The 25,236-nt window shown below is 37.9% G+C and overlaps 1 protein-coding gene across 1 annotated transcript in view; it reads right to left on the bottom strand.

Moving 5' to 3' along the window:
- Positions 1-935: 935 nt before the first annotated feature.
- CLIP4 (CAP-GLY domain containing linker protein family, member 4) overlaps positions 936-25,236 on the bottom strand; it is a 26,846-nt gene continuing 2,545 nt past the window's right edge. The window contains exons 3-16 of the mRNA XM_009994698.1: positions 24,686-24,758; positions 24,252-24,345; positions 21,262-21,423; positions 17,850-17,968; positions 15,428-15,664; positions 12,213-12,348; positions 11,360-11,500; positions 8,834-8,917; positions 6,091-6,231; positions 5,692-5,823; positions 3,435-3,558; positions 2,606-2,670; positions 1,939-2,011; positions 936-1,257 (exon numbers count right to left, since the gene is read on the bottom strand). Of these exons, the coding sequence (XP_009993000.1) occupies positions 936-1,257; positions 1,939-2,011; positions 2,606-2,670; positions 3,435-3,558; positions 5,692-5,823; positions 6,091-6,231; positions 8,834-8,917; positions 11,360-11,500; positions 12,213-12,348; positions 15,428-15,664; positions 17,850-17,968; positions 21,262-21,423; positions 24,252-24,345; positions 24,686-24,758 (1,903 nt within the window). The remainder of the gene's footprint in view (positions 1,258-1,938; positions 2,012-2,605; positions 2,671-3,434; positions 3,559-5,691; positions 5,824-6,090; positions 6,232-8,833; positions 8,918-11,359; positions 11,501-12,212; positions 12,349-15,427; positions 15,665-17,849; positions 17,969-21,261; positions 21,424-24,251; positions 24,346-24,685; positions 24,759-25,236) is intronic.

The raw sequence follows: 25,236 nt of genomic DNA, 5'->3' as shown, positions 1-25,236 counted from the left end.
AGCAAAATTCTGTCAGAAAATAGGATATTATTATGTAATTTTGAAGTGTTACTTCTTTAAGTAGGTAAGAGCAAGCAGATGGTTTAAGAATAAAATTACTGTTCTGGAACACAAAACCTTTCTGATAAAATAATGCTTACACATGCTGAGGAATTAAAATACATTATGTTGAGAACATGGAGAAAATACTAACTTTTAAAAAAGGCTAATATGCAAATATGGTCACATCAAGGTGTATTACAATACTGTACTCTACAAATGCATACAACAAAAAGTGCTTCTGACTATACTGACTGACATGCAGCATATTTGTGCTTTTTAAAGGCTTCTGATTGAATAGCTGCTGTTCACTAGGATAGCCAAAAATACTTACGTTTATCAGTCCTTTTGTGTTCTGGAGGGGAGATAAAGAGGGGAAAAGGAAGGATCTGAATGCTCAACTTAAAAATACTTCACAACTGCTTGAAAAAAACCAGACTAATGTCCATTAACCACCTCCTCTGTCAAAAGCAGACAATGTGCAAAGCATTACCAGTTCACTACTACAGGGAGAAAAATTACTTAAATACTGCATGAGTCACAATGCAACTTCAGAGAATGCTGGAGATACTCACATTCTCTAACTGGAAAATTACTCGCCTAATACATCATCTCAAACACAAGATGATTCTGGAATAACTTTCCCAGGCAATGCCTGTTTCACGTTGAGAAACAGAACAGTGCTTTCACTTCTTAATGCAATTGAACATATTTTAATCTATATATTTTTTCAATATATATTAAAATATATATTATATATATACACACATACATATATACTTATTTATATGTAAAATGCAAATGCAAGTTTAATAATTTAAAAATAAGTTGGCATTCTAGATGGGGGTCCTGTGTGCTTTAAATACTTATATCCTTTTGTATGAGCTCATTTTGGCTCAGCAAATATCATCCACAAGCTTTATCCCATTAATCCCACGATAGGTCACTCTGCTGGGTCGAACCAAGACCCCGTGGTTCGGCTTACAGGTGAAATAGCGCTTTTCCCCCACAGAGCCATCATTCTTTCCTTTGGCACTTCTGAGTTCAAGTCCCAGCCATATTCCTGGTGCAAAGTCTGCAGGACCGATGTACCTGATTGTCCCCATTTCATTTGAGCTGGTCAGAAGAACCTGAGAGCCTTCATGCAGCTTCACTGGCCCCTCAGTGCTAGCTGCAGTTGTATTACTCCAGCTGCGCTGTAACACAGAGCTCTTGGATCTATGTAGAAAAAAGGGAAAAAAAAAAGCACCTTGTTTCTACAAAACAACCAGGGCTAATCTGTAATTCAGGGAAGCGCATGGAAAAAAAACCCTCAACACCCGTAAAAAAACCCCAACAAACAAACAAACAAAAAAACAACAAAAAATTTTCAAAAAATAAAATCTATTTGACCTCATGTCACTAGCCCAACATGTGATAATATTAACAGGCTAGTACATATGACAGCCTGAAATACTTGGAAAATCAACTTTCCTTACACCTGATGCTAAGATCTACAGTATTTGCCATAGATGATAATATTGGTACATAAACCAGTACACAGCATTTTATTTGGGACCTGAAAGCGTTTAGCCAAAACAATATTTAACATGCAACAGTCAGTTAAGATCACCAGGACAAAGTCCTTTAACAAGACCCTCTGAACTTCACCCAGCTGTGTGAGAAGACAAGAATTTCAAGAATATACCGTGACAAGCAACTAGAAAACAACTTTAATGCCAACCTGAATCCAAGGACTGTACTCTTGGATACCCATGGAGAAACAGTCTACTACTGGTCCATTTTGGAAGAAGCAAAATGAACATGTGCATATTATATATGCATAAAAATTTTCTTTTGAACAAGGAACAGTAGAAACTAAGAGCCAGCCCACACAAACATTTTAAACTCTACACTCACCTAACAAAGGATTTTCTTCTGTTTATCTCCTTTTGTGATGATGCAGAAGTGGTGCTCAGACTGCGCTGAAAACCTAAGTGGAAAGATTAACCAGGTAGGACCTCTTAAAAAAACAAAAAAACTCTGTGAACTCATATTCTGCATCCATTACATTTGCTACATACTTTCCCCTCCAATTTGGAAATGAACTGACTACATTTTTCATGAAACTCGATGTCCATAACATGTTCAAATTTTCACAGAGGACAGAAATGAAATTAAACAAACCAAACTAGGGTAATTTGAAGCAGCATTTTTACAACTTAGGTAATGAAAAAGTAAAATAACTACTTCAAGTATCTAACAGAAGTTGCAGCAATTTCAGTGGTCTCCTCCCTACACCCTTTCATCAATGTCAATTCAGGTTAAGGAACAGGTTCAATTTATGGTTAAAAAAGCATCAACAGTCTTATCTCTGACACAATTATTTCTGCCAGTGTAGGGTTAATAATATCACAGTACTCTACAGTTCCTGTTACAGGCTACATTTTTAGGAAGGGACTAGCAAGACTATTTGCTGGCATTTGGGTTCCTCAAAAATCTCTTGTGCTCTCAGAGAAATGGGCTTTGTGCAGAACAGTAGCTGGCAGTAGGGTACCTAAGCCAAATTGGTGTTTTATACTCCTACCTGGAAGAGTGTGATTTATTTTACTCGATGAAATGTCTGTGAGAGAATCCAGAGAACCTGTTAGTCTGAAAAGCAATAATACAATGAAGAAGTAATTTCAACTCAACTGCTAGAATCCTTCTTGTCAAATGTTGGTTAAGTTCTGATTCTTTGCCTATTCATCCACCCCCCAAGAGACACTAACATTTCAGTTGTAAACATGCTGGTAGGAGATGCCTGGAGCAAACTAGTTTATTCAAGTTACTTGTCTTCCACTCAGCAAGAAAGCACATACAGTTTTGAGGGAACAGCTTGTCTGCGCTAGGATATTCAGAGAAAGAAAAGCAACAAGACTGAGTAAATGGATATAAGTACAGGAGTAAATAAATAGCATGTCATTCCTTAGACATTCTTCCTGACACCTAACCAAGAGACTACAAACCAAGTGGTAGATGCTTTGGTTCCTCTGTGCAGTTAGCTTGAATGAGAACAGTATTTCCAGTCACATCCAAGGGCAACACCCTTTTTATAACCAAATTTAGCTCAGCTCATCATGACTGTATCATGAAATTAAGTTGTAATGAACACAAGACTGTATCAGAAACAGAGGCCTTGGAATAAAAATACTTAAATGACTGCAAGAGAAAAGAGGGGGAGCTGCATTTTCAATTTATACTCTTTCAAAAAGCTGATCTAAACATCTGCCAGGTTTTTAATGGAGGTTATAAACTTCCATAAGCAGATGAAAACATTTATTTCTTCCATATCTGCTGCAAAACTTTGTTCCCAACCAGAAACATACTAAGAAACCATTTGGCAACATGAACATTACAACAGCTTCAGTGCTTACCTCTGTACACGAGATGGTGGTGCAAATATACCATGTCTGGGAAGACAAACGAAGTACTGCACACCTCCCACAGAACCATCATTCTTCCCGTGAGCCTTGTCCAATTCAATTCCACACCAGAATCCTACATTTCAAAACAGTAAAATAATGATATTTCAAAGAAAACAACACAGGCTTTTCTACATCTAGACAGTTGGTACAGCTGGCATTCATCCACATCAAGGAAAACAGTTTCTAGTTAGAAGCTGCATAAATGATTATTTTATATATATATAATAATCTATGTAAGGATGCAAAATTTATATAATAATAGATCTAAAGATAATTGTCTCAGCATTTCTATATGCTTTCAAGAAAATTACTGACATTTTAATTAGTGTAGAAAAAGTAAAACCCTTGATATATATGCTAAAGCTGAATAGAGCATTACTGAATATAACTATCGGCTCCTTGACAAAAAGGAGACAGCAAGGAGGAGCAGTTGTGGTTCAGGTTTCCCTCCTTCAGGCCTGACCACATGATTTGTGTCTCATCTGAGATCATCAACAGAAAAATTAAAGTTTTTATATTAATTCATTCCTTTTCTCCATCTAGCAAGTTATAATTAATACAAACTGCAAGGGTTGTTGTATATTGAGAGAAGGGTAAGAATCAGAACTAGCCAGCCATTCATCTCATACAGAACATTGAACAGGCATCAAGAAGGTAATAAACTTGATCATTCACAACCTGTGATAAACGTGAGCTAATTATGTGAAGGTGCTAAATTTCATACTCCATTAGCAGTCCTTATGCTGTCCATTCCTAAAAGATTCAAAATTTAATTGAAGTCACTTGGCACTAAAGCACTGGATAAAATGGTAAATCTAATTATCAGCTCAAGTAAGGTAGGAATGACAGCTTATTAATTAGGAGGGCTCAGTACCTCAGAAGTTCTCCCCTTCCTGTTTGCAGAATTAAATAAAGCTCTGCATTGTCACAAAAGAAAGTGTGGGTAACTTCCAGAGCTTTGATACACATCAAAATTGAAATACTTGAAAATGTATGTTACATTTTCTGTAAATAGCTGTTTTTGCATACGGTGAAGATTTGTGATTGTTTCATCCTCACTTCTTACAATACCATGTTTTTATCAAAAACACATTTGTTCCGTAACCTGAGGGGAGAGACTTCCAGTGTCGAATGGCTTTCTAATTTTACACTTACTATGTAATTTGGAAAACCAGCCCTTTTCTCATTGTTAACTTTGCAAGCAACAATATGAAGTGTGGTTGAATGATCACATGGAAGTGTAGAATCAGTTAATCATAGTATCTTAAGCACAGACTGCGTACAGTGAAACTGGGGAAGGGAGCAAGAGTGAAAAAAGAAAATAGCTTGTGCCACCATCTCGCATTCAGTCATTCTAACCTTTTTTTAAACGTTGATGCCACTAACCGGCAAGACAGAGTATTGCTGCTTACCTAACAATCAAATGGACCTCACTTAAACTAGGTACTTACACTGGTATTTAACAACTAGTTTTGCATTACTCTTGCAATAATAATAAAATTATAAGTAAGGATGGAAAGAACAGAGAATTTAATTACAAAGAACAAGTATTCAGAAATTAGTTTCCACCACTTAGAATAACTTGCTTCTGTTAGAAAACATGTAAATTTACCATAATGTTTTTCAGCAAGGGAAAGGGAGGGAGGAGCTAAAAGGGAGAAGGATGAGAAAACAGTGGTAGAGTTTGAGGCTACTTGGAGATGCTTCAAACATTTAATCTGTTGAGTTTTCAGGGTTGTTAGTTAGGATTTACATGCTCACAATTACCCTTTTGAAGATGCCAAGAATGAGAGACATACATGATGTAAGAGATGAGCTGTGGCAAAAAGGCTCACTACAAGAAGTAAGGAGTAAAGGCACATTATCTCAAAAAAACATAGCACCATGAAATTGAGGTTTTTCAGAAAGCTTTGTAACAATACCTGTAACTTCAACATAAAAATATTTCTCCTAATTAAACTGTGTTAGTAGACAAGTAAAAGTCACATTAAACCATAATTTTTTTTCCTGGCAGTTGCATTAAAGTAAAAAAGTATTCAATGAAACACAGGAGAGAGAAAGAATTTTGAGACAAACCAGTAAATATAGATGTAATTTTTTTTTGGAGGGACTGAGTAAAAACATGGAGTTGTCTTAATGTTCATATACTCACATATAAACTATTCGATATTGATTCTACAACAAACAAAAAGAGTATTGGAAATACCTGGTGCAAATTTTGTTGTCCCAAAAAATCTAACAGTGCCTGTTCTCTGCCCTACCACCAGCACTCTGTCTCCAATTTGAATTTCTCCTTCATTAAAAGGATTTTTCTTTGTGGATGGAGAACTATGCAACCCTGTTCAACAGAAGAACAAAATCTGGAATTAGTGACATATCTTCAAAATTTAAAAAGGTCTTAAATAGTGAGCCATGAGATGATTAACATGATGTTCTTAAAAGCTTAAAAAAAGTTGCCAAACTTAAGTTTATGGTTAAACTATTTCCCAAGTGTCTTTCTTGAACTATCTCAGATTCTGAAACAGCACAAGTAGTTCTGCATAAATATTTGATATAGCAGTAAACTTTCACTGGCAAAAACACACATCAATAAAACAGACCATACCGGCACTAATTCTAGATGAGGCGACAGACACTCTAGTCACTGCCTTTTTATTGCTGTTAGTGGAGTTCTGCTTCTTGCAGTAATTCTGTTTGCCTTCCAAGGAAGTAGTAGAAGAGGAAGAGCTGCTGTACACAGGAAAACCTAAAAGACATAAATGAAAGCATTCCTTCAGAGAACATATTCAGAAAATAACACATTAAACAGAAAGGAAAGCTTCTAGAAGAAGGCAGTTACCTGTTCTCTGTAGTGGACAAAATACAAACCCAAAACTAGAGCTTGTTAAGCAGGATTTACCTGTCAGGAATTACATAGATGCATCTGATCCTGCCTAGGGAAAAAGGTGATAATTTACTGCTGGAAGAGGTCTCCAAAAGGCCCTTCTTTTGTTATTATGTGAAAGTTTTTCAAACAGTCCCAAGCATATTTATTAAAATATGGGAGCATTAGTAATGAGAGATCATATTTCCAGCATCCAGTCTATTAAAGATTTGATGAGTGGAAGGAAGGTGATACTACGAGTGAATTCTTGTCTGGATTAAAGCCTACTACATTCCATTACATACTGTATTAATATTAAAATCTGTACTACAAAACAAGAATAGGAAATAAATCACTTTTATGTCAATTTGAAAAGCCTGATGTCTAAACTGTCCAATAAGACTTCGTTCAGCTTTCCTTCTTTTTCAAGGCTCTCCCCAGTTCTCACCTCTCCTACCCTCTTATATTCAAAATAAGGCATTGTACATGTCTATGACATGTACAATGTATCGGTGACTCAATGTGAAAAATTAATACAATATTGGTTATAAAACTTCCAAGAATTCTGAGAGGCTAAATAAAAACAAATTTCATTAGTTTTCAGAAGGTACTTTGATATTGATGCAGGGTTAGTCCATTCAATAAAATTTCATCCTCCCATTTGGCAAAACAATAAAGAACTGTAGAAAGGCCAATGCAGTGGGTCACAAGAAGAGCTTGGGTATCTGGGGACAGAGACCTAAGACTTTGAGATACTGGCTGCAGTTATGCTACAATGAAGAAAATGCAAATTATTGAGTAAATGGTACCTAAACAGGCAAAATTCAACTCCAAGTCCTAGGTACAAATACACACATGCATTTGCAAACACATATGTATTTGCAAGCCCAGATTTAGAAATCAGTCCAGTGACAGATTCCCAGGAGGTCAGGCCTTCTAGTAGCTCTACCTGAATGTCACTGTTGGTGCAGCAATTCAGAAACTAAAAAAAACTAAACCAGTCATTAAAAGCTTAGTTTAGTTGGAAGTGAAGAGGTGGGAGAAGGAAGAGCAGAAGGGATTTCAGCAGGTCCTATTACTCTTGAATCACATGAAACAACTATTTGTTAGATCACTCCTCCCAGGTGAGGGTTTGACCTATTCCTAAAAACCGCCCATCAGGGAGATCTTGAGACTTCCACAATGTATTTCACCACATAACTATTTGTACTGTTACAGGATTTTTTCCCCCCTAAATTACTACAGTTTTAGCTCAAGATTTCTTACTCTGGTTACACATGCAGAATGGGTTATACTGTTCTTTGTATCTGAAAGCTTCCTGTTTTATCCCTTTATTCTTCTGTCTTTTTAAACAAACTATCCCAAATTCCATCATTCTTTTCTCCTAAGTCATGTTTTATATCTCCAGCTTTGTGGTGTCTTTGAATTCTCTCCAGCTGATTCCTATTAATTGCAGATACTGTATTGTATCCATCAAATTGAGATGCTGTGCTGCCAATTAATTTCCTTGTGTGACCAGAACCTGAAGAACAAGCCATGAAGTGCTCTCCTTGACCAAAATGTTGGAAACCTCTATCTACACAGGTTTTTTTACTCACCTCTAAAAAAGTATCATATAGGACAGCGTTTAAACTAGTCTCTTCCCCAGGTCTCTTCCTCACAACTGTTCACTGAGAGATGATATAAAAGGATACTCTTCTTCAAAAATAATACACTCAGAGTCACACTTCAAATTATTTAAAAGAATTACTGCTTTTACCAACACTTTAATATTATTTTATAAACAAAACCTTGAAGGAGACCCGACTTTTACAGTTTGTTAAAGGCATCCCTGAAAGTGAGGCCTCTTAAAGTTCAAAGTTCAGCACACAAAATATTGATGCAGAAGTCACTATCCAATTCTGAAACTAGATAATTACAGAGAATGATTTATACATAAAAGGAATTTTTTTAAAGTTAGTTTTGTTTTATACATCTGAAGTTTATTATTATGAGTCTTTCATGATAAATGCTAAGACTGTTAAGTGCTGTTAGATCTTAACACTTTATTATACACGCTTGAACAAACATACAGGAGAGAATAAAAATTCCTACAAAATATATGCCTGGTTCTTCATCAAAATCTAAGCAGCAATGATAAAAGGCAAAAGCTCTCCCTCAGAAATCTAAGAAGGTAATTCTGCAGATCCTCTGTGAGATCATTTTCTAAGAGACAGCTTTCAGCTTTAAGGGCTTGTCTATATTCTTGTCCATGCATCTGGATAGAAGCTGTTGCCCAGTGAACACAGAATGCCAAACAGCCACACAAATTACCCCTAGTAAACTAAATGTCTACAGTCTGCCTGAAACTTGAATACAGTCAAGGAAGCTGTGTTGTTGGGGGTTTTTTTTATGCTGTAGAAACAGGACTTTTATGTAAGGCAGTAATAACAGTTCCTCTGCCCTACTAAAAATTTTCCTCAATATGTTAAAAAAAAATGTTTACCATCTTTGGCAGGTCCAGTTTTTCCCCTTTTATCAGCCATATAGTTGGTTTCAGAGGCACTATCTTTTTTTGCCATATTTAGGCCTATAAAAGGAATATATAAAATTAAATATATACATCCTAACAGTGAATAACAGTTTTACATCCTGTAAATATAAGTAATGTACAAAAACAATTGGACAGACTTCCAGATTAATGGATGCATAGATAAAATTGATAAAATTGTACAGTTCCTTAGACTCTTGATAAGTAGCTAGAAGATGACTGCAGAATTGTTTTGATGGATAAGCACAGATGTTAAACCCCTTAACATATTAAAACAGTCCAAACTATCTAGCCAAACACTAAATAAATTGTCTGCAAAACATTAATGTTTATATTGAAGGAGTTTTAGTTAAATGTTTCAGACATTTACATCTACTATATACACAGCATTCACTTTTCTAGCACTTAAAGTATACTATTAACTAGTATTCATTTCACAATTTCTGCATTAAAGATTACACATAAAATATTGAGAGATTTGAGACCAGATCTTCAGTCTACAAATAATGAAGTACACCAATGTGGTTTTTTTAAGAGCCCAGCTCTTAGAGCAGCAATGTTGTGATATCCGTATGAACTAGTATTGCCTCATAAGTCATAATTTATGAGTAGTAATTATGCATTTCTGACAGTTTTCTACCCAAACTCAATGAAGAACAAGCTTACCTATGACTTATCCCCTTCCTGTCATAAAAAAAAAAAAAAAAAATCACATCTTTTTTATCTAACTATAACTCTTTTTTTCTAAAAACTTGATAAAACCTATTATCAACAATCCGATTGATTATTCAAATCCAGTAGAAATTAAACATGTCTGAAAATCTCTATGAAATGTTACATTTTACTTTGCAGCTTATAACCCTATCTACAAAAAGCATATTCTTTGCAGCAATGAAGTTTAAAAGAAAGGAATATGATCTGCTGATGCACACAAACATCGCAAAACAAAAGATCTGCTTCTGCAACTTCATCCTCCCACAGCCAGGCACATTAATTCTAATGGACTTTTCAAGGCAAGAACATCTTACAGCTGAGTTTTACAGAACAATCTGGCAGCTTTCAGATTATTATTACTGGATGCAAGCTCTGCTGGGCAATGCATAACTGACTCTGATTTTTACCTAAAGCTAGAATCAAATGCTTCAAATTTACAAAGATACAAATGCAGCTTTATGACAGAAAAGGTGGCTTATGACTATACTGTCTGGCACACAAGATCTGTGACAAAGGAAATGGTCCTTTCTATTATCATTCAATGAGTTACAATCAGTCTACAACAAACATTGTTTTCAAACATTGAAAAATATTTAACAGAAAAATACAACTTGGATTTGCTCCTGTGCACCACTCCTAACAAACTGATTATTCTGAGAAGCTTTTTGTGCAGGATGTCCATTTATAAATAGCTTAAATTACTTCCCTCTCCATCTATGTAGATAGGAGTTACATAAATCATACAAAATGCTGCCAAAACGCATCTCTTCTATCAGCCTGACACATTGCTTCTATACCCTGGCAAGCTACGGAGTGTTTGGCTGCACAAGTAAATTCAATGAAACTCTTATGTACACCTTCCATCCCTTAAGCTGTGCTGCCTTAGCATGAGTCACCTAAATAGCGTTTGAAAGGCAAAACAAGTTTTAATGTGTATGTTCAATGACATTATTAAGTAGCCAGCCAAACACACATTATGCATAGTGGGCACCGTATACAGCGGGGAGGAGTCTGCACTCTTAAACACCTTGGAACCTAAACAGACAGAAAGGATGCACCATTCTTTCCTCACAAGGCAAGAACTTGCAGAGAATGATTAAGTAATTTGAATAAATTACTAAAAGACTAAGCCACAGACAGGGACTGAACCTATTACTGCAACTAGTAGTCCGAGGCTGTATTACAAGGACACACTATTCTGATTTGCCTCTGGTTTTACTCAGGTATCTTAATGAGCAGATAAAACACAATCAGTTAAATAGTTCCTTGATCATTCTGCCAGAAAACAAATTTTTTTCAATTTCTATAGATAAATTTATACATACATGTATATAGGTTACTATATAATTTAGTTTCTAGATTTTCTAATTTTAGCAAGATGTTTTAAGTCACTCAGGAAGATCTCAGTAAATGAAATCATGTTAAGTTCAGATATTTAACTGATATCACAGCCAAGGAGAAATTACTTCAAAAGCTCAAGAATAAATGTTGTGATGATCTTGTCTTTTAATGGAGTATATAAAGACTTGTATTAGCATATCAGATCACTATAATCACTAAGCAACCACACACAACATCATTCCACTACTAGTTTAAAGGCTACTGAATTTCTACTAATGAGAACCCATAGTTAATAAATACCATCTTCTCATCCCAAGTCACGAACTAATTCCAAACAAGCATTTTAATACTGAGATATACTCAACTGGTGCCAATTCTTGAAGATTAGTATCTCAATCCCGCCTCAACATACAAGCAAATACTCACCAGAACTCACTTTGGAAGTTATGTGTGTCACATCTAATTTCTTGGATTTGACCGATGATGAAGACCACATGGAAGAACTTCGTCCAGAGCTTTTTTTGTGACTAGGAGCCTTGCTTATTTTAGAAAGAGGTGCAAAGATACCTGGAGACAAAATTTTATGTGCCAATAAAAGAACCAGTAACAACATTAATGCAACAAAATTTTCTGGCTACATTAATTTATTTAGGTTTTTTTTCTCAGCCACAGTCATGGCTTGCCACGCTGTCAAAGCACTTGTAAGGTATGAAAGACCAGCTAGACAGTGAAACCAAAAGGCTTATCAAGTAACTTCAACAGAGTAATTCAGGAAGTCAGTAAAACTACTGGTTAGAATCTTGGTCCTAATGATAACATTCAGTCTCAGCTCTTACAAAACCCAAGACTTGGGGGTCCATGACCATCCATGAAATATGGATTAAAATACCTCAAGCTGGGAAGTCAGAAAACCACTAGAGGCATGACTCTCTTAAAAAGAAAGGCTAAGCAGCTAAAGAAACGTGGCCATTATTGTTACAACACAAGAAAATGGCTTCAAAAATCTAGATGGAAAACCAGAAAAAATTATTATCTCTCAGATTCAATAAAACAACTAGACATAACTAGAAGTTTTGACTGGCTGGTTGCTTCAGTAGTTTTGCACATAATTGCAGCCAAAAGATTAGTAACAGTTAAAAGAAGAAAACAAACAAAGCACTAAGAAAAAAAAGCAACAGAATTTGTGATCTGTTTTTATTCTCTCAAAAGGTTCCTATCTCTCGACACTTCTAAAAATCCAAGTTTTAGGAAAATATAAGAAAATAATTCAAGTTTATACCGTGTTTTGGTGCGCACTTGAAGTACTGCACTTTTCCAACACTTCCATTGTTCTTTCCTTCTGGTTCATCTAGCTCTATGCCAGCCCACTGGCCACTGGCAAATTCTGTAGTGCCACAAAATCTTAATGTACCAACCTATAGCAAAAAGCATCAACACAGAATAACTTTGTTAAGCAAGAATTGTTTACAAGAAAACAAAAGAAATTAAGAAGGGAACAGCAAGTCATCTTCAAGTTTTTGATCACAACAGAGAAATACAAATGTAACAATCTCCGTTGATTATTGCCACTCCTATTTTTCTATGCTAGGCTATGCATGCTCTGAAATGTATTGGTCCTTCTGCATATATTTTGTATTAAGTAAATACAGCAGTTATGTACAGAGCTCATAACACACAAGAATTGGACAGCAAGCTCCACTGCATAAAGCAGCTCCCAGTACACAAAGCACAGGAGTATATGCCTAACAAGAAGTGCTAACTTTCAGTGTCTTTCACACCAACAGTTCCAGAAGCAAGGCTAGGGATCTCGTTGAACTGGAGATTCCATGGAAATACAATGAAAAAAATAATAATCTATAAACATATATCAGTATGTATAAATACGTATATATATATTTATATATTGCAAAGGTTGAAGGGCACACCTTCACAGAATCACAGAATCACCAAGGCTGGAAAAGACATTTAAGATCATCAAGTCCAGCCTGTGACCAACACCACCACTTTGGTTAGACCATGGCACTAACTGCACATCCAGCCTTTCCTTGAACACATCTAGGGACGGTGCCTCCACTGCTTCCCTGGGAAGTCCATTCGTATGTCTAATCACCCTCTCCGTGAGGAAGTGCTTCCTAATATCCAACCTAAACTTCCCCTGGAGCAGCTTCAGGCCATGCCCTCTTGTCTTGTTGCTAGTTGCCTGGAAAAAGCGCCCAGCACCTCAATATCCTTCTTGCAGTGAGGGCCCCAGAACTGGACACAGTACTTGAGGTGAGGCCCCACCATTGCTGAGTACAGGGGGAGAATCACATCCCTACTCCTGCTGGCCACACTATTCCTGATACAAGCCAGGATGCCCTTGGCCTTCTGAGCCACCTGAGTACCCTGCTGGCTCATGTTCAACCAGTTGCCAACCAGCACTCCCAGGTCCCTCTCTGCCAGGCTGCTCTCCAGCCACTCTTCCTTCAGTCTGTGGCGCTGCCTGGGGTTGTTGTGGCCAAAGTGCCGGGCCCTGCACTTGGTCTTGTTGAATTTCATGCCATTGGCCTCGGCCCATCGACCCAGCCTGTCCAGGTCCCTCTGCAGCTTCTTCCTACCCTCTGGCAGATTGACACGCCCCCCTCAACTTTATGTCATCTGCGAACTTACTGAGGGTGGACTGAATCCCCACATCCAGGTCGTCAATAAAGATGTTGAATAGGACTGGGCCCAGTACTGATCCCTGGGGGACACCGCTGGCCACCAGACACCAGCTGGATGCAGCTCCATTCACCATCCCTCTCTGGGCCTGGTTTTTAACCAGGTTTTTAGCCAGTTTTTAACCCAGCAAAGGGTGCACCTGTCCAAGCCGTGGATTGCTGGCTTCTCCAGGAGGATGCTGTGGGAGACTGTGTCAAAGGCCTTGCTGAAGTCGAGGTAGAGCACATCCACAGCCTTCCCCTCATCCACTAGGCAGGTCACCCAGTCATAGAAGGAGATGAGATTGGTCAGGCAGGATCTTCCTTTCCTAAACCAGTGTTGCCTGGACCTGATCCCCCGGTTGTCTTCTACATGCTGCTTGATGGCACTCAGGATGATCTGTTCCATAACCTTGCCAGGCACCAAGGTCAGGCTGACAGGCCTATAGTTCCTTGGATCCTCCTTCCAGCCCTTCTTATGGATAGGTGTCACGCTGGCCAGCCTCCAGTCATCTGGGACCTGCCTGGTCATCCAGGACCGGTAATAAATGATGGAGAGCAGCTTAGCCAGTTCTTCTGTTCTTTCTTTGGACAAAATATGTAAGACTTGCATTTCATCCTTCTTGATTAAACAAAATTTTAAAAGCCAGCAGGGGTTGTAACATTACACAGTATATATTGAAACAGCCAAGTAGACTCTGTCCTGATAAGTATATCAAGAATATCAAGACAAGCCAGTCTTGCTCATGGACCTCAGTCTCCATAAATATACATTACAAGCTCACACAGTTCAACCAAACTGAAGAAAAGTTTTATTCCAGCTACTGGTTTCCCTGAACTCACGTTTCATTGGGTGTCCATTCCAGGAACATAACCTAGCAGAGCATGAGCTGGTGAACACCAAACCATGAACCCAGAAACACCTTCCTGCACAGCTTTCTACCCTGTAAGACAATTAGAATGACAGGTGCTGTTGGAATCAAGGGAGGAATCCACTTATCCTCTGGCATTTACTGTGCTAAGATTTCAAGCTTCATTAAAGCTGACACATTAGGAGATAACAGAAAGAATAAAGAGAACAGAAATCCATAAACACAGCTTGTAAAAATGCTGCCATTCCAGTGCCCTCCTCCTACCTTGCATATTCTGGAAATGAGAAATGATCCAAGAGGAAGTTAAGAAATGGGCACTGTTTGCATCATCCTGTTCTCATATTTGTAAGTATCAAGGGAGAGGGGAAGGCAGAGCTGAAATCAACTTGTCCATTAAGACAAATGAAGAAAATGGGTGGGAGTTGACATGGAAGTAATGCAGAACAATTGCTTTTACAAAAAGAAAGGAAGAGAGGAACGCAGATGTGGAAAAGTAAGACCAAAAAGCACAAGCACATTCCTCCTTCTCAACTGCTGTACAACAGCTTTGACTCCCTTAAAAAAAGCTAGCTGAAAAGCCCTGCAACTGAAAGCTGGGCAACTAACAGGGTATTCTGCAAATTTTATAATCTTTTTGATGTGACACCAAGAAATGTTAATAAATACTGAGCCCCGCTGATGTACTAAAGGAGTATTGAAAAATTGTTTACAGATACAAATGCAGACTGTACTTGTGAAAACAGCTTCTCATAGTGCAGATTTTCTTTAACACATAACTGTTCAATTCCTGTTCATTACATGCTGCAACCAGATCCCTACTGCCCTTCAGAGCTCATACTTTACAGAAAGTGTTTAAGACTTTCAAAATTGAGATATATCTCCAAAGGGAAAAAATAATCAACTGTTCAGAAATTACAAGGGTAGTACAAAGTTTCTCATCATACCTTGTGTCCTGCAATAACAACACGGTCTCCCAGTTTCAGGCCAAGTGACAAAAGCATGGCCTTGCCTGTAACATGATCATAGTTTGGGATCATGGCTTTTGAGATGTCACATGAAAGAGGCACTGCATCCACCAACATCTGCTTGATTTCTTTCGCACTGGCTGCTGCATCTGCCATTTCTAGTGGCATATCTACTGGATCAGGAACCACATCTGCTGGAATCTGGCCTTTGTCATTCTGAAGAAACAAACATAGCACAGAATTTAACATTGTGACAAGACAAAGCTGATCAGGCAAAACCAGAGCAGAAAATTAAGTTTTTGAACCCTTTTTGTTAGAAATTTTTCCTATAATATAAACAATTATAAAAACATCTACATTTTCAAATAAAGATGCCAAAGCATCCTTAGGTACATAAATTAGCATTTACAGTGTCTTATTTTCAAAAGTGCTAACTTACAAAAATTTGTAATCTTAAGAAATTTTTCAGTACTCAAAACACATGAAAAAAAACACCTGTGTATATCTGTGTATCTGAACACAAACTTAGGAAAGCAAGCTGTAATTCTGGTCCATAATGCTAATATTGTAAAGCTAACACCTCCCGAAGAATTTACCAAGTTTATAGTTTACTCCTTGGTGAGGTTTATTCCAAATGTAAGACAGAATTTAATTAATACATGTTGCATGTATAGAATACACAAAGTTGATGCCTCACATAAATACCTGAATAAATCACTTCAGGTTTATTTAGATACATGGACTAATACATGAGAAATTCATTAAGGACGGAGCCCTTTCCCACTCTCAGGGAGCAGTGACTGTGATTCCCCACACATCCTATGTCACACTCACCCTAGGCCAGAAATGTTGCATTACCAGCTCATCTGGAGTTAACCTTCACTCAAGACCAGCTGGGCTGTCAGACTGTTACAATGGCAAACTCCACCTGGGCTTTCTTCAGCACAGGCATTAGTATGGATCTTCACCTATCTGCAATTTTCCCTAAGTTTGTGGAAACAATGTTTTCAGGCTTCCAAATATGTCTCAGCTGACACCCTGGACTCAGAATTTACCAGAAGCTCAAATAGGGAATGACACAGAACAAGGCTGTATTTGCTTCATTTCCTTAAATAACAGACGAAAAGCTCAACCTTCCCTAAGCTCACTATAAATCTCCCTTCTTAACAGAAAACCATAATCCTTACTCAGCCTTTACACTCTGCTGTCCTCATATAAGCAAACTCTACACTCTGTCTCTGGTCAGAACTTTATTGTGGGACTAAAGAATTAAACATCTACCATTCCTTTAAAATCTGAAGTCATTCTGTAAGTAAAAGGTCAGCCCCATTCACATTGCAGTGCCTTTAAAATAGGGTTAAAATCGAGTGGGGAGTTTGTTTTGAGTTTTTAGTAATTACATTAGCAATTGTTTTGATTACACCAGTCTTGCAATTCCCACCAGGTGCCCTGCAAATCTTGTGTCAAAATAAGGGAGGGGTAGAGGTGAGAGAAAAAGGGAAAAGTGGGAACAGTGCCTTTCCTCAAGGGCAGAGCCACCTTTTGCCAGCTCAGAATGCTTGTGCAACTACAAAGCAGTACTCCCTGTGACAACAGACTCAAACGTACTCCTGCTGCAGAATTTGAAACATGTACATGCACACTAAATAATGAGACAAAGTAAACAGCAGGTTTTAAACAGATGTATGTTGAATATAATGAACAACTGCATGAACTATGATGTTCCAGAAGATTTCACAACAGCAGTGCTACATTGAAGGGTACTTTTGAGTACACTTAAAGAAATTACAGGTTTTTATTAAGAAATTAATTTGAAAATGGAAATGAGATAGAGCCTGTGCTAAAATAAACCAACCAACCAAAGCTAAACAAAAGGCCCAAAAAACCCCAACAAAAACCAAAAAACCCTACCAAAACCCCAAGATTCCTGGCTAGACACATATAGCAGCACTTTACACTATAACTCAGATCTATTATTTAGTTAGTAAGCAGAGTAATTAATCCTTCTTCATTATGCATTAGTTATGCTAAGACTAAGTTTACTGCTAAGCAACAGTCTGCATTTTTGGAGGTCACTGATTGCACTCCAGTTATTTCTGAAAAGATCCACCACTGCCATGACAACTGTTGCAAGACAGAAAACAGTATTAACAAATGACAGTTCATGCAACAATAAAAGATCTTGAAAGCTATTTCTAGTGAACTGGACTGTGACACAAACCCACAAACTTCAACACACAAGTATGACAAAGCATACAAAATCATAACTATAAGTTATAAATAATTTTTCTGAAGCACTATCACTCCATGTCACACATCTTTAGCTAACAAAAGTCCTGGACAGACTGTTCAATTTTTCCACGTACTTTTTTCACCTTTTGGTGAATCTATGACTCCTTACCCTAAAGGCAGGATTTGCTCCATGTTCCAGTAAACACTTGACAGCTCCTGTACATAGGTTGAATGCAGCAATATGCAAAGCTGTTCCAAAATCAAAATCACTACAGGTGGCATCCACATCTGCAATTAAACATTACATGTAAGGTATGTAAGTCTGTCACATGAACATTTCACCCTACAGGTTCTATGAGAGGACATTCATTTTTATGCTTTATGTTAACATTTATACAGAGACACCACTATTCACATACTCAATGCATATGAGAAATTATTGTACTAGAATATCAAGCTTATCTTAATCTTTTTATTCATATAATGAACCAACCTGGAAGAGAAGCAATTACTTTCATTCATTTTATAATACTGATGATTTAACTGCAAAATTGTTGCTATAGGATGCCCGACCTAGTGTACAAAGATTAACACATTAGTAAAAATTAATGTTTTGGAAATAGTTCTATTAGCTGTCAAACGAGAACGATCTTCCATCAGGAAAACTGATCAAACTTCTGCTTTACATTGATTTAATTACTAACAGCCAAGAGCAAAGTTAGAGCTAGTGATTTTTACAATTTCTTTTTTCAAAGAATTGCACTCTGAAGGGTCTTGCACTGATCATCTGAAAATAGGAGCACTGCATTTGACTATAACAGATCTAGCATAATAAACATTTCTGTCAGTTGTTCCCAATGTATCTTTCAACCTGCTATGAAGTGACTACTGTTCCAGAAGACTGGAGTTTTAATGTCCATTAAGTCTTTGGCTCCTCTCATAAACTACACAAGAGAGATGGCAGTTTCAGTCAATTATGTATATGACTGTTAATTAAAAATTCCAGCTGATTTAATACACAAACCAAAAGCTAGCAAGTATTAGCAACAACACTCCAATTTGAAATACTGGTGAGGAACATAAGAATTTCTATAGGCCGTACAACCTCCTAACACTTTCCAGTATCCGTCACTGTCCCAAAGAACACTAGTCAGTCTCACAATATGATAAAGTATATCCCAACTGTATCAGCACCCTTATACAGTTATACTCAATTTTTGGGGACAAATAGAACACCAACATATAAAGACTATATAAATATATGTCTGCAGAAATATTTCAGCTTTATATATACTAATAAAGATCGACTCTGAAATTCATAAAGATGAAACACAAAAAATTTGTGATCAAATTTTCACAGTTTAACAATTGCACTAACATGAATACAAACAGCTATTTTAAATCTAATTGGCACATGTATGAAAAAGACTGCATTCACATGACCTTAACAACTACACATACAGATGTACCTTTTGTATATCAAATGGCAAATGACCGTTGCCAGCTGAAAACCAAGTAGAAGCTGTGTAGTTGCATACAATCATTGAAATTTCCAGGATTAATAAGGCTATCAAGTATTTTCTGAACACATAGGAAGAAATTTGCAGAAATACCGGTAAGTAACATCAGCTACTTAGTCAGCAACAGTTCCATCCAGTTACTTATTTATAAATAAGTAAAAAGTAATTAAGCAAAATAAGTAACAAGTAACTGATGCATAGATTTTTATTTTTAAAATTGGACTACTGTAACTTCCTCAGACTTCAAAGCTTCATGCTTTGAGTTTTCAAACAGTTTTCTTACAACTTTTTTCTATTTCTAAGTTGGTATAGTGCAGGTGACAAAAAGGAACACATACATATCAGATGTTACCCAGTAACTACCCCCGAACTATCTAGGAGAAAAGGTATGTGGCAATGGTCTGCCATTAGCAACCCATGCAGGTTTCAGTTATTGTTTAATAGGCATCACACAACGTTTCTAATTCTTAAGCCCTGAACAATTTTTACATTTAAAGCCTCTAAAAATTTAAGATCAAACTAGCTTACTGTTCTAACAATTGAGGAGCTAATCTGTACAAAGAATTTAATTGCAGAGCATCACAAAAGAAATAGATTAGCAGTAAATCAAAAGGAAACAACTGTGGGACCAGGTGTTTCACAAAGAGTGTGTCAAAGTCAGTACACCACTGTCTTAAAAACTTATTTATACATCAACAACCATCTTTTCTCCAGTTCAGTGTGGATCCATCCATGGCATATTTGCTTTCTGTGTACATCCTCCCTTCTCTGCAAACTGCCTGCCACAGTATGGAGCTAAAATTATTCTATTAATACAGACTGTCCATTGTTTTCATGTCACAGGGCAAACCATTTTCAACATTTTCTGAGATTAAAAAAAATAATAAAAATCATCTGCTTGTCCAAGAGTTGCCAACTGCCAAGGCATTTAACCAGAGTGGCCTCCTTCAAAATCTGAGCAAATTCCCACCTGTTCTGTAGGCACTGCACAGGAGGAGATAAGAACACCACATGGAAGTGAGATCAAAAAAGATCTAATCTGCTGATGCAAAATTATGTATGCCAGACTACTGAAATGTGATGTGAACTTTACTACTGAGCCATCTTAATTTGCCTTTCATTACCAGCCTACACTTGTTACCTCTTAAGCATGTCATACCAATATCAGCACAGTTTAACAATTACCTCCATGATAATTCAAGACATGGTAAGCAATCCTTATGTCCTCCAAAAACCTATCAGCTTTTCAGAAGTTCAAGACAGTTTTTAGCTACAAATAGCTAAAAAAGGGCATTAATCATTGTGCAAAATGGCACAATCAGAAGTGTATTCAGTAGAACAAATTAGCTTTCGTATAATCTTAGTATTAAAATTTTCTTACTGATTTTGACATCCTGACTACATCAGGAACAAATTGATCTAGTTCAGAATAACTTCTGTATTTCCATTTGCATTAGTATTAAATAGGGCTCCAATTACCAATCCTTCATGTCATAATTCCAAAAGATACTATCTATTTATGCCAGACATGAAAGTCAAACTGTTCCTTACACATGACCTCCAAGATAGCCAAGAAGTGGAAAAAATAAGCATGCCAAAATTGATTATGTCACTGGTTTGCCACATGCCACTAACAAAGTTCAACTTCTCCTTTACTCTTTCCTCGGTATTTCTAATGCACTTCTCAATGTTTAAGAAACTTTAAAAATCCTAACAACTTACCAGAATAGTTACATTTTTGGTTTTCTGCATGCATTCTTCTAGTTCTCAACAATTCAGAATTAACCTGTTTGCTTTCCATTCTATTAGATAGTTCTCTACCGTGTTACACAAAGCTCAAGTTTAAAAACCAGCAATGGAATCAGTGAATTAAGCACACACACAAAAAAATGTTAGGAGAAAAATGAATAAATGAAGCTAACCAAAAGAATAAGAAATAAGAAATAATTTATGTATAATGGAGAAATAAACCCCTCATTTAAAGAGCACCACACATGAGCTTAGGATCAACAGAGTAACAAAACACAGACAACTACATGAAACCAAACTAACAACACCTACCTTTTGGCTTTGCATTTTTCAAAATAACACTAATAAGTTCTGGAACATCAAAGTAGGCAGCATAATGCAAGGCATTCATATTTGTCCAGCGGCTGCGTAAACTGCTATCAGCACCCAAATCAATCAGCTGCTTTGCAAATTTTACAGCAGTTTCAACATCACCTGCAAGGAAAGTTTTAAAAAATATGCATTAGCACTTTATTTGACCTCAAAGAGCACGTACATGATTATGTGTCATACAATGTAGGTTAAACCCTCAAAGCTCACACCAGAACAATTACTCTGATTGTATTTTCAGAATTAGGATGCAGAAATCTTTGCTTTTTATCATAAAAGGCCAAAATATCTAATATAATCACAATACCTGTTTATCTCTAATTTAGATAACGTGTCACACATCAAAACTAGGTATTGCAGTATCTGATTGAAGAAAAAAAAATTATATGCCACATTGCTGACATTTATGATCTGCAAACACCAGAAAAGTGCACCTTTGCCAGATCTCTCTGGGAAGCAGCCCTCAAAAACAAAGGAGCCCAGGAAGGCTGGGCTTACTCTAGGAATGAAATTATGAAAGCACAGAAGCAGGGCGTCCCTATGTGCCGAAAAAGGAGGTGGCAGGGAAGAAGATGAGCCTGGTTGAGCAGGGAACTATTACAACAGCTCAGAAATAAAAGTGTCCATCAACTTTTGAAAAAAGGGCAGATAAGTCAGGAATATTCAAGGATATTTTAAGGACATATAGAAAGAGAATGAGAGATGCAAAAGTTCAGCTAGAACTTAAACTAAACATCTCTGCAAATGATAACAAAAAAGCTTTTATAAATACATAAATAATAAAAAAGGAGGGTGAGGGAAAATCTTCATTCCTTATTGGATGAGGGGGGGAACTTAGTAATGGAGGACAAGGAAAAGGCTGAGGTGCTTAACATGTTCTTCACCTCAATTTTTAAAAAGAAGACTAGCTACTCTCAGGACAACTGGGCTCCTGAGTTGGTAGACAGGGATGGGGAGTAGAATACCCCTCCTATATTCCAGGAGGAAGTAGTTAAGGACCTACTGTGCCACTTAGATTCCAACAAGTTCATGGGTCTGGATGGGATTCATCCTAGTGTGCTGAGGGAGCTGGTGGAAGAACTGGCTAAGCTGCTCTCCATCATTTATTACCGGTCCTGGATGACCAGGCAGGTCCCAGATGACTGGAGGCTGGCCAGCGTGACACCTATCCATAAGAAGGGCTGGAAGGAGGATCCAAGGAACTATAGGCCTGTCAGCCTGACCTTGGTGCCTGGCAAGGTTATGGAACAGATCATCCTGAGTGCCATCAAGCAGCATGTAGAAGACAACCGGGGGATCAGGTCCAGGCAACACTGGTTTAGGAAAGGAAGGTCCTGCCTGACCAATCTCATCTCCTTCTATGACTGGGTGACCTGCCTAGTGGATGAGGGGAAGGCTGTGGATATGCTCTACCTCGACTTCAGCAAGGCCTTTGACACAGTCTCCCACAGCATCCTCCTGGAGAAGCCAGCAATCCACGGCTTGGACAGGTGCACCCTTTGCTGGGTTAAAAACTGGCTAAAAACCAGGCCCAGAGAGGGATGGTGAATGGAGCTGCATCCAGCTGGTGTCTGGTGGCCAGCGGTGTCCCCCAGGGATCAGTACTGGGCCCAGTCCTATTCAACATCTTTATTGACGACCTGGATGTGGGGATTCAGTCCACCCTCAGTAAGTTCGCAGATGACATAAAGTTGAGGGGGGCGTGTCAATCTGCCAGAGGGTAGGAAGAAGCTGCAGAGGGACCTGGACAGGCTGGGTCGATGGGCCGAGGCCAATGGCATGAAATTCAACAAGACCAAGTGCAGGGCCCGGCACTTTGGCCACAACAACCCCAGGCAGCGCCACAGACTGAAGGAAGAGTGGCTGGAGAGCAGCCTGGCAGAGAGGGACCTGGGAGTGCTGGTTGGCAACTGGTTGAACATGAGCCAGCAGAGTACTCAGGTGGCTCAGAAGGCCAAGGGCATCCTGGCTTGTATCAGGAATAGTGTGGCCAGCAGGAGTAGGGATGTGATTCTCCCCCTGTACTCAGCAATGGTGGGGCCTCACCTCAAGTACTGTGTCCAGTTCTGGGGCCCTCACTGCAAGAAGGATATTGAGGTGCTGGGCGCTTTTTCCAGGCAACTAGCAACAAGACAAGAGGGCATGGCCTGAAGCTGCTCCAGGGGAAGTTTAGGTTGGATATTAGGAAGCACTTCCTCACGGAGAGGGTGATTAGACATACGAATGGACTTCCCAGGGAAGCAGTGGAGGCACCGTCCCTAGATGTGTTCAAGGAAAGGCTGGATGTGCAGTTAGTGCCATGGTCTAACCAAAGTGGTGGTGTTGGTCACAGGCTGGACTTGATCTTAAATGTCTTTTCCAGCCTTGGTGATTCTGTGATGTTAACTCAGAAATTTAGGTCTACCTCAGAGGATAACTGTGTTCAGGTCAACAAAAAAGTAATACAAAACAGAGAACCCAATGGGGGTGTTCAAAGAGAGGTAAATATGCTCTTATTTCCAGTAATTATGATCAGTATAATGAAAACAAAGATTGTGCTCTGACATGGTCTGGGTGAAAGAGAAAAAAAACCAACAAAACAACAGCCAGTCACCTCAGTGTTCTTGTTTCACTGATATAAGAAGTTCCGTAGCTTTCTTCACTGTTCCTACCTTAGTCTGAAATATACTTTGCTACATTAAATATACATTTAAACTGGTACTATTATTTCTAATATTTATACCACCAACCCAAATTACTCCCAACTGCCAATCACAACTGAGCTACACTTCTGTGTCTTCCTTATCTTCCTTTGTGATGGCCAGTAGAAACCCAAAACTCTAGAACTAAAAAAAAAAAAAAAAATCTCCTGAAAGGAAAGTTCTGTAATAATGTTAATTAGTCTTGGTGAATTAATTAGTTTTTTACATCTATAATGACATTTCTCTACTCACCAATACCATGAGCACCTGATTTGCAAGTGTAATGCAAGAGAGTCATATCAGTCAGTCCATCTCTGTCATTCACATTGCAACCCTTTTTAATGATCTGAAAGACAAGTGGAAAACAAGTACATTTTAGCTCCAGCACCTCTCTGACATCAGTATTATTTAGGAAGTCATTTCAGATATATTGACTCCTGGATTCATTTCAATGGCTAATAACAAAGAAGCCTGCCAGCATTGACTGTAACTGCAGAAATGAGCAACATTCACAGAAGCAGTAAATAGTATTATATTACTATCATTAACCTTAGTTGTTTACAGATTTTAAAACCTTTTTATATTATTACTTCTAACATGCTGAAAAGTTAACTGCTTAACTAAACTACAAGTGACATATTTCACGAAGTCTCTCTCTTTGTTCTTTGATCTCCCAAAAATCCTACCCTTCCCTCCCCAATAAGAAACCCCCCATTTAACCTACAGTAGGAAGAATCTTTACTATGCTTCCCCATCTGTCTAGAAAAGCCAGAAGAAAAATACGAAAGCAGAATAGAAATGTGGAATAGTAACACCCAGAAACAAGATGTCTTCTGAAAGTAGCCTACTGCAGGTTGCAAAGAGACTTCAGTTTCTAACTCCTTTTGTGCCTTGGAAACATCGTCCTTAAGCTCAGCCTTCACTGTAACTTGGTATACTTGTAGTTACTGCTAAGCAGGACATTGGAACACCAACCTGAAGGGTCTCTAGAAACAACTGCTTTGAAAAGAAACATTGTTCCTACCATCTATCCAAATGTACTGAATTTTTACCCATCATCTTTCGTTTTTCAAACGAAAGCTGATGACATGTGGAATACAAGGCACTGACCAATAACTACTTGTTAAAAGGCAGAAACTGCATCTTGTGTTTATGAGTAGTTCTGCCTCTGAATTAAGTGGTTCTATTAGTTGTCAACATAGTATTTCTTTAACACTGAAAGCATTCAAGGATCTTC

The sequence above is a fragment of the Chaetura pelagica genome, unplaced genomic scaffold (assembly GCF_000747805.2).
Source record: "Chaetura pelagica isolate M959 unplaced genomic scaffold, ChaPel_1.0 scaffold1663, whole genome shotgun sequence".
In the NCBI taxonomy this organism is placed as follows: domain Eukaryota; kingdom Metazoa; phylum Chordata; class Aves; order Apodiformes; family Apodidae; genus Chaetura; species Chaetura pelagica.
The sequence above is the reverse complement of the archived record's forward strand: the minus strand, read 5'-3'. Positions and strand labels throughout refer to the sequence as shown.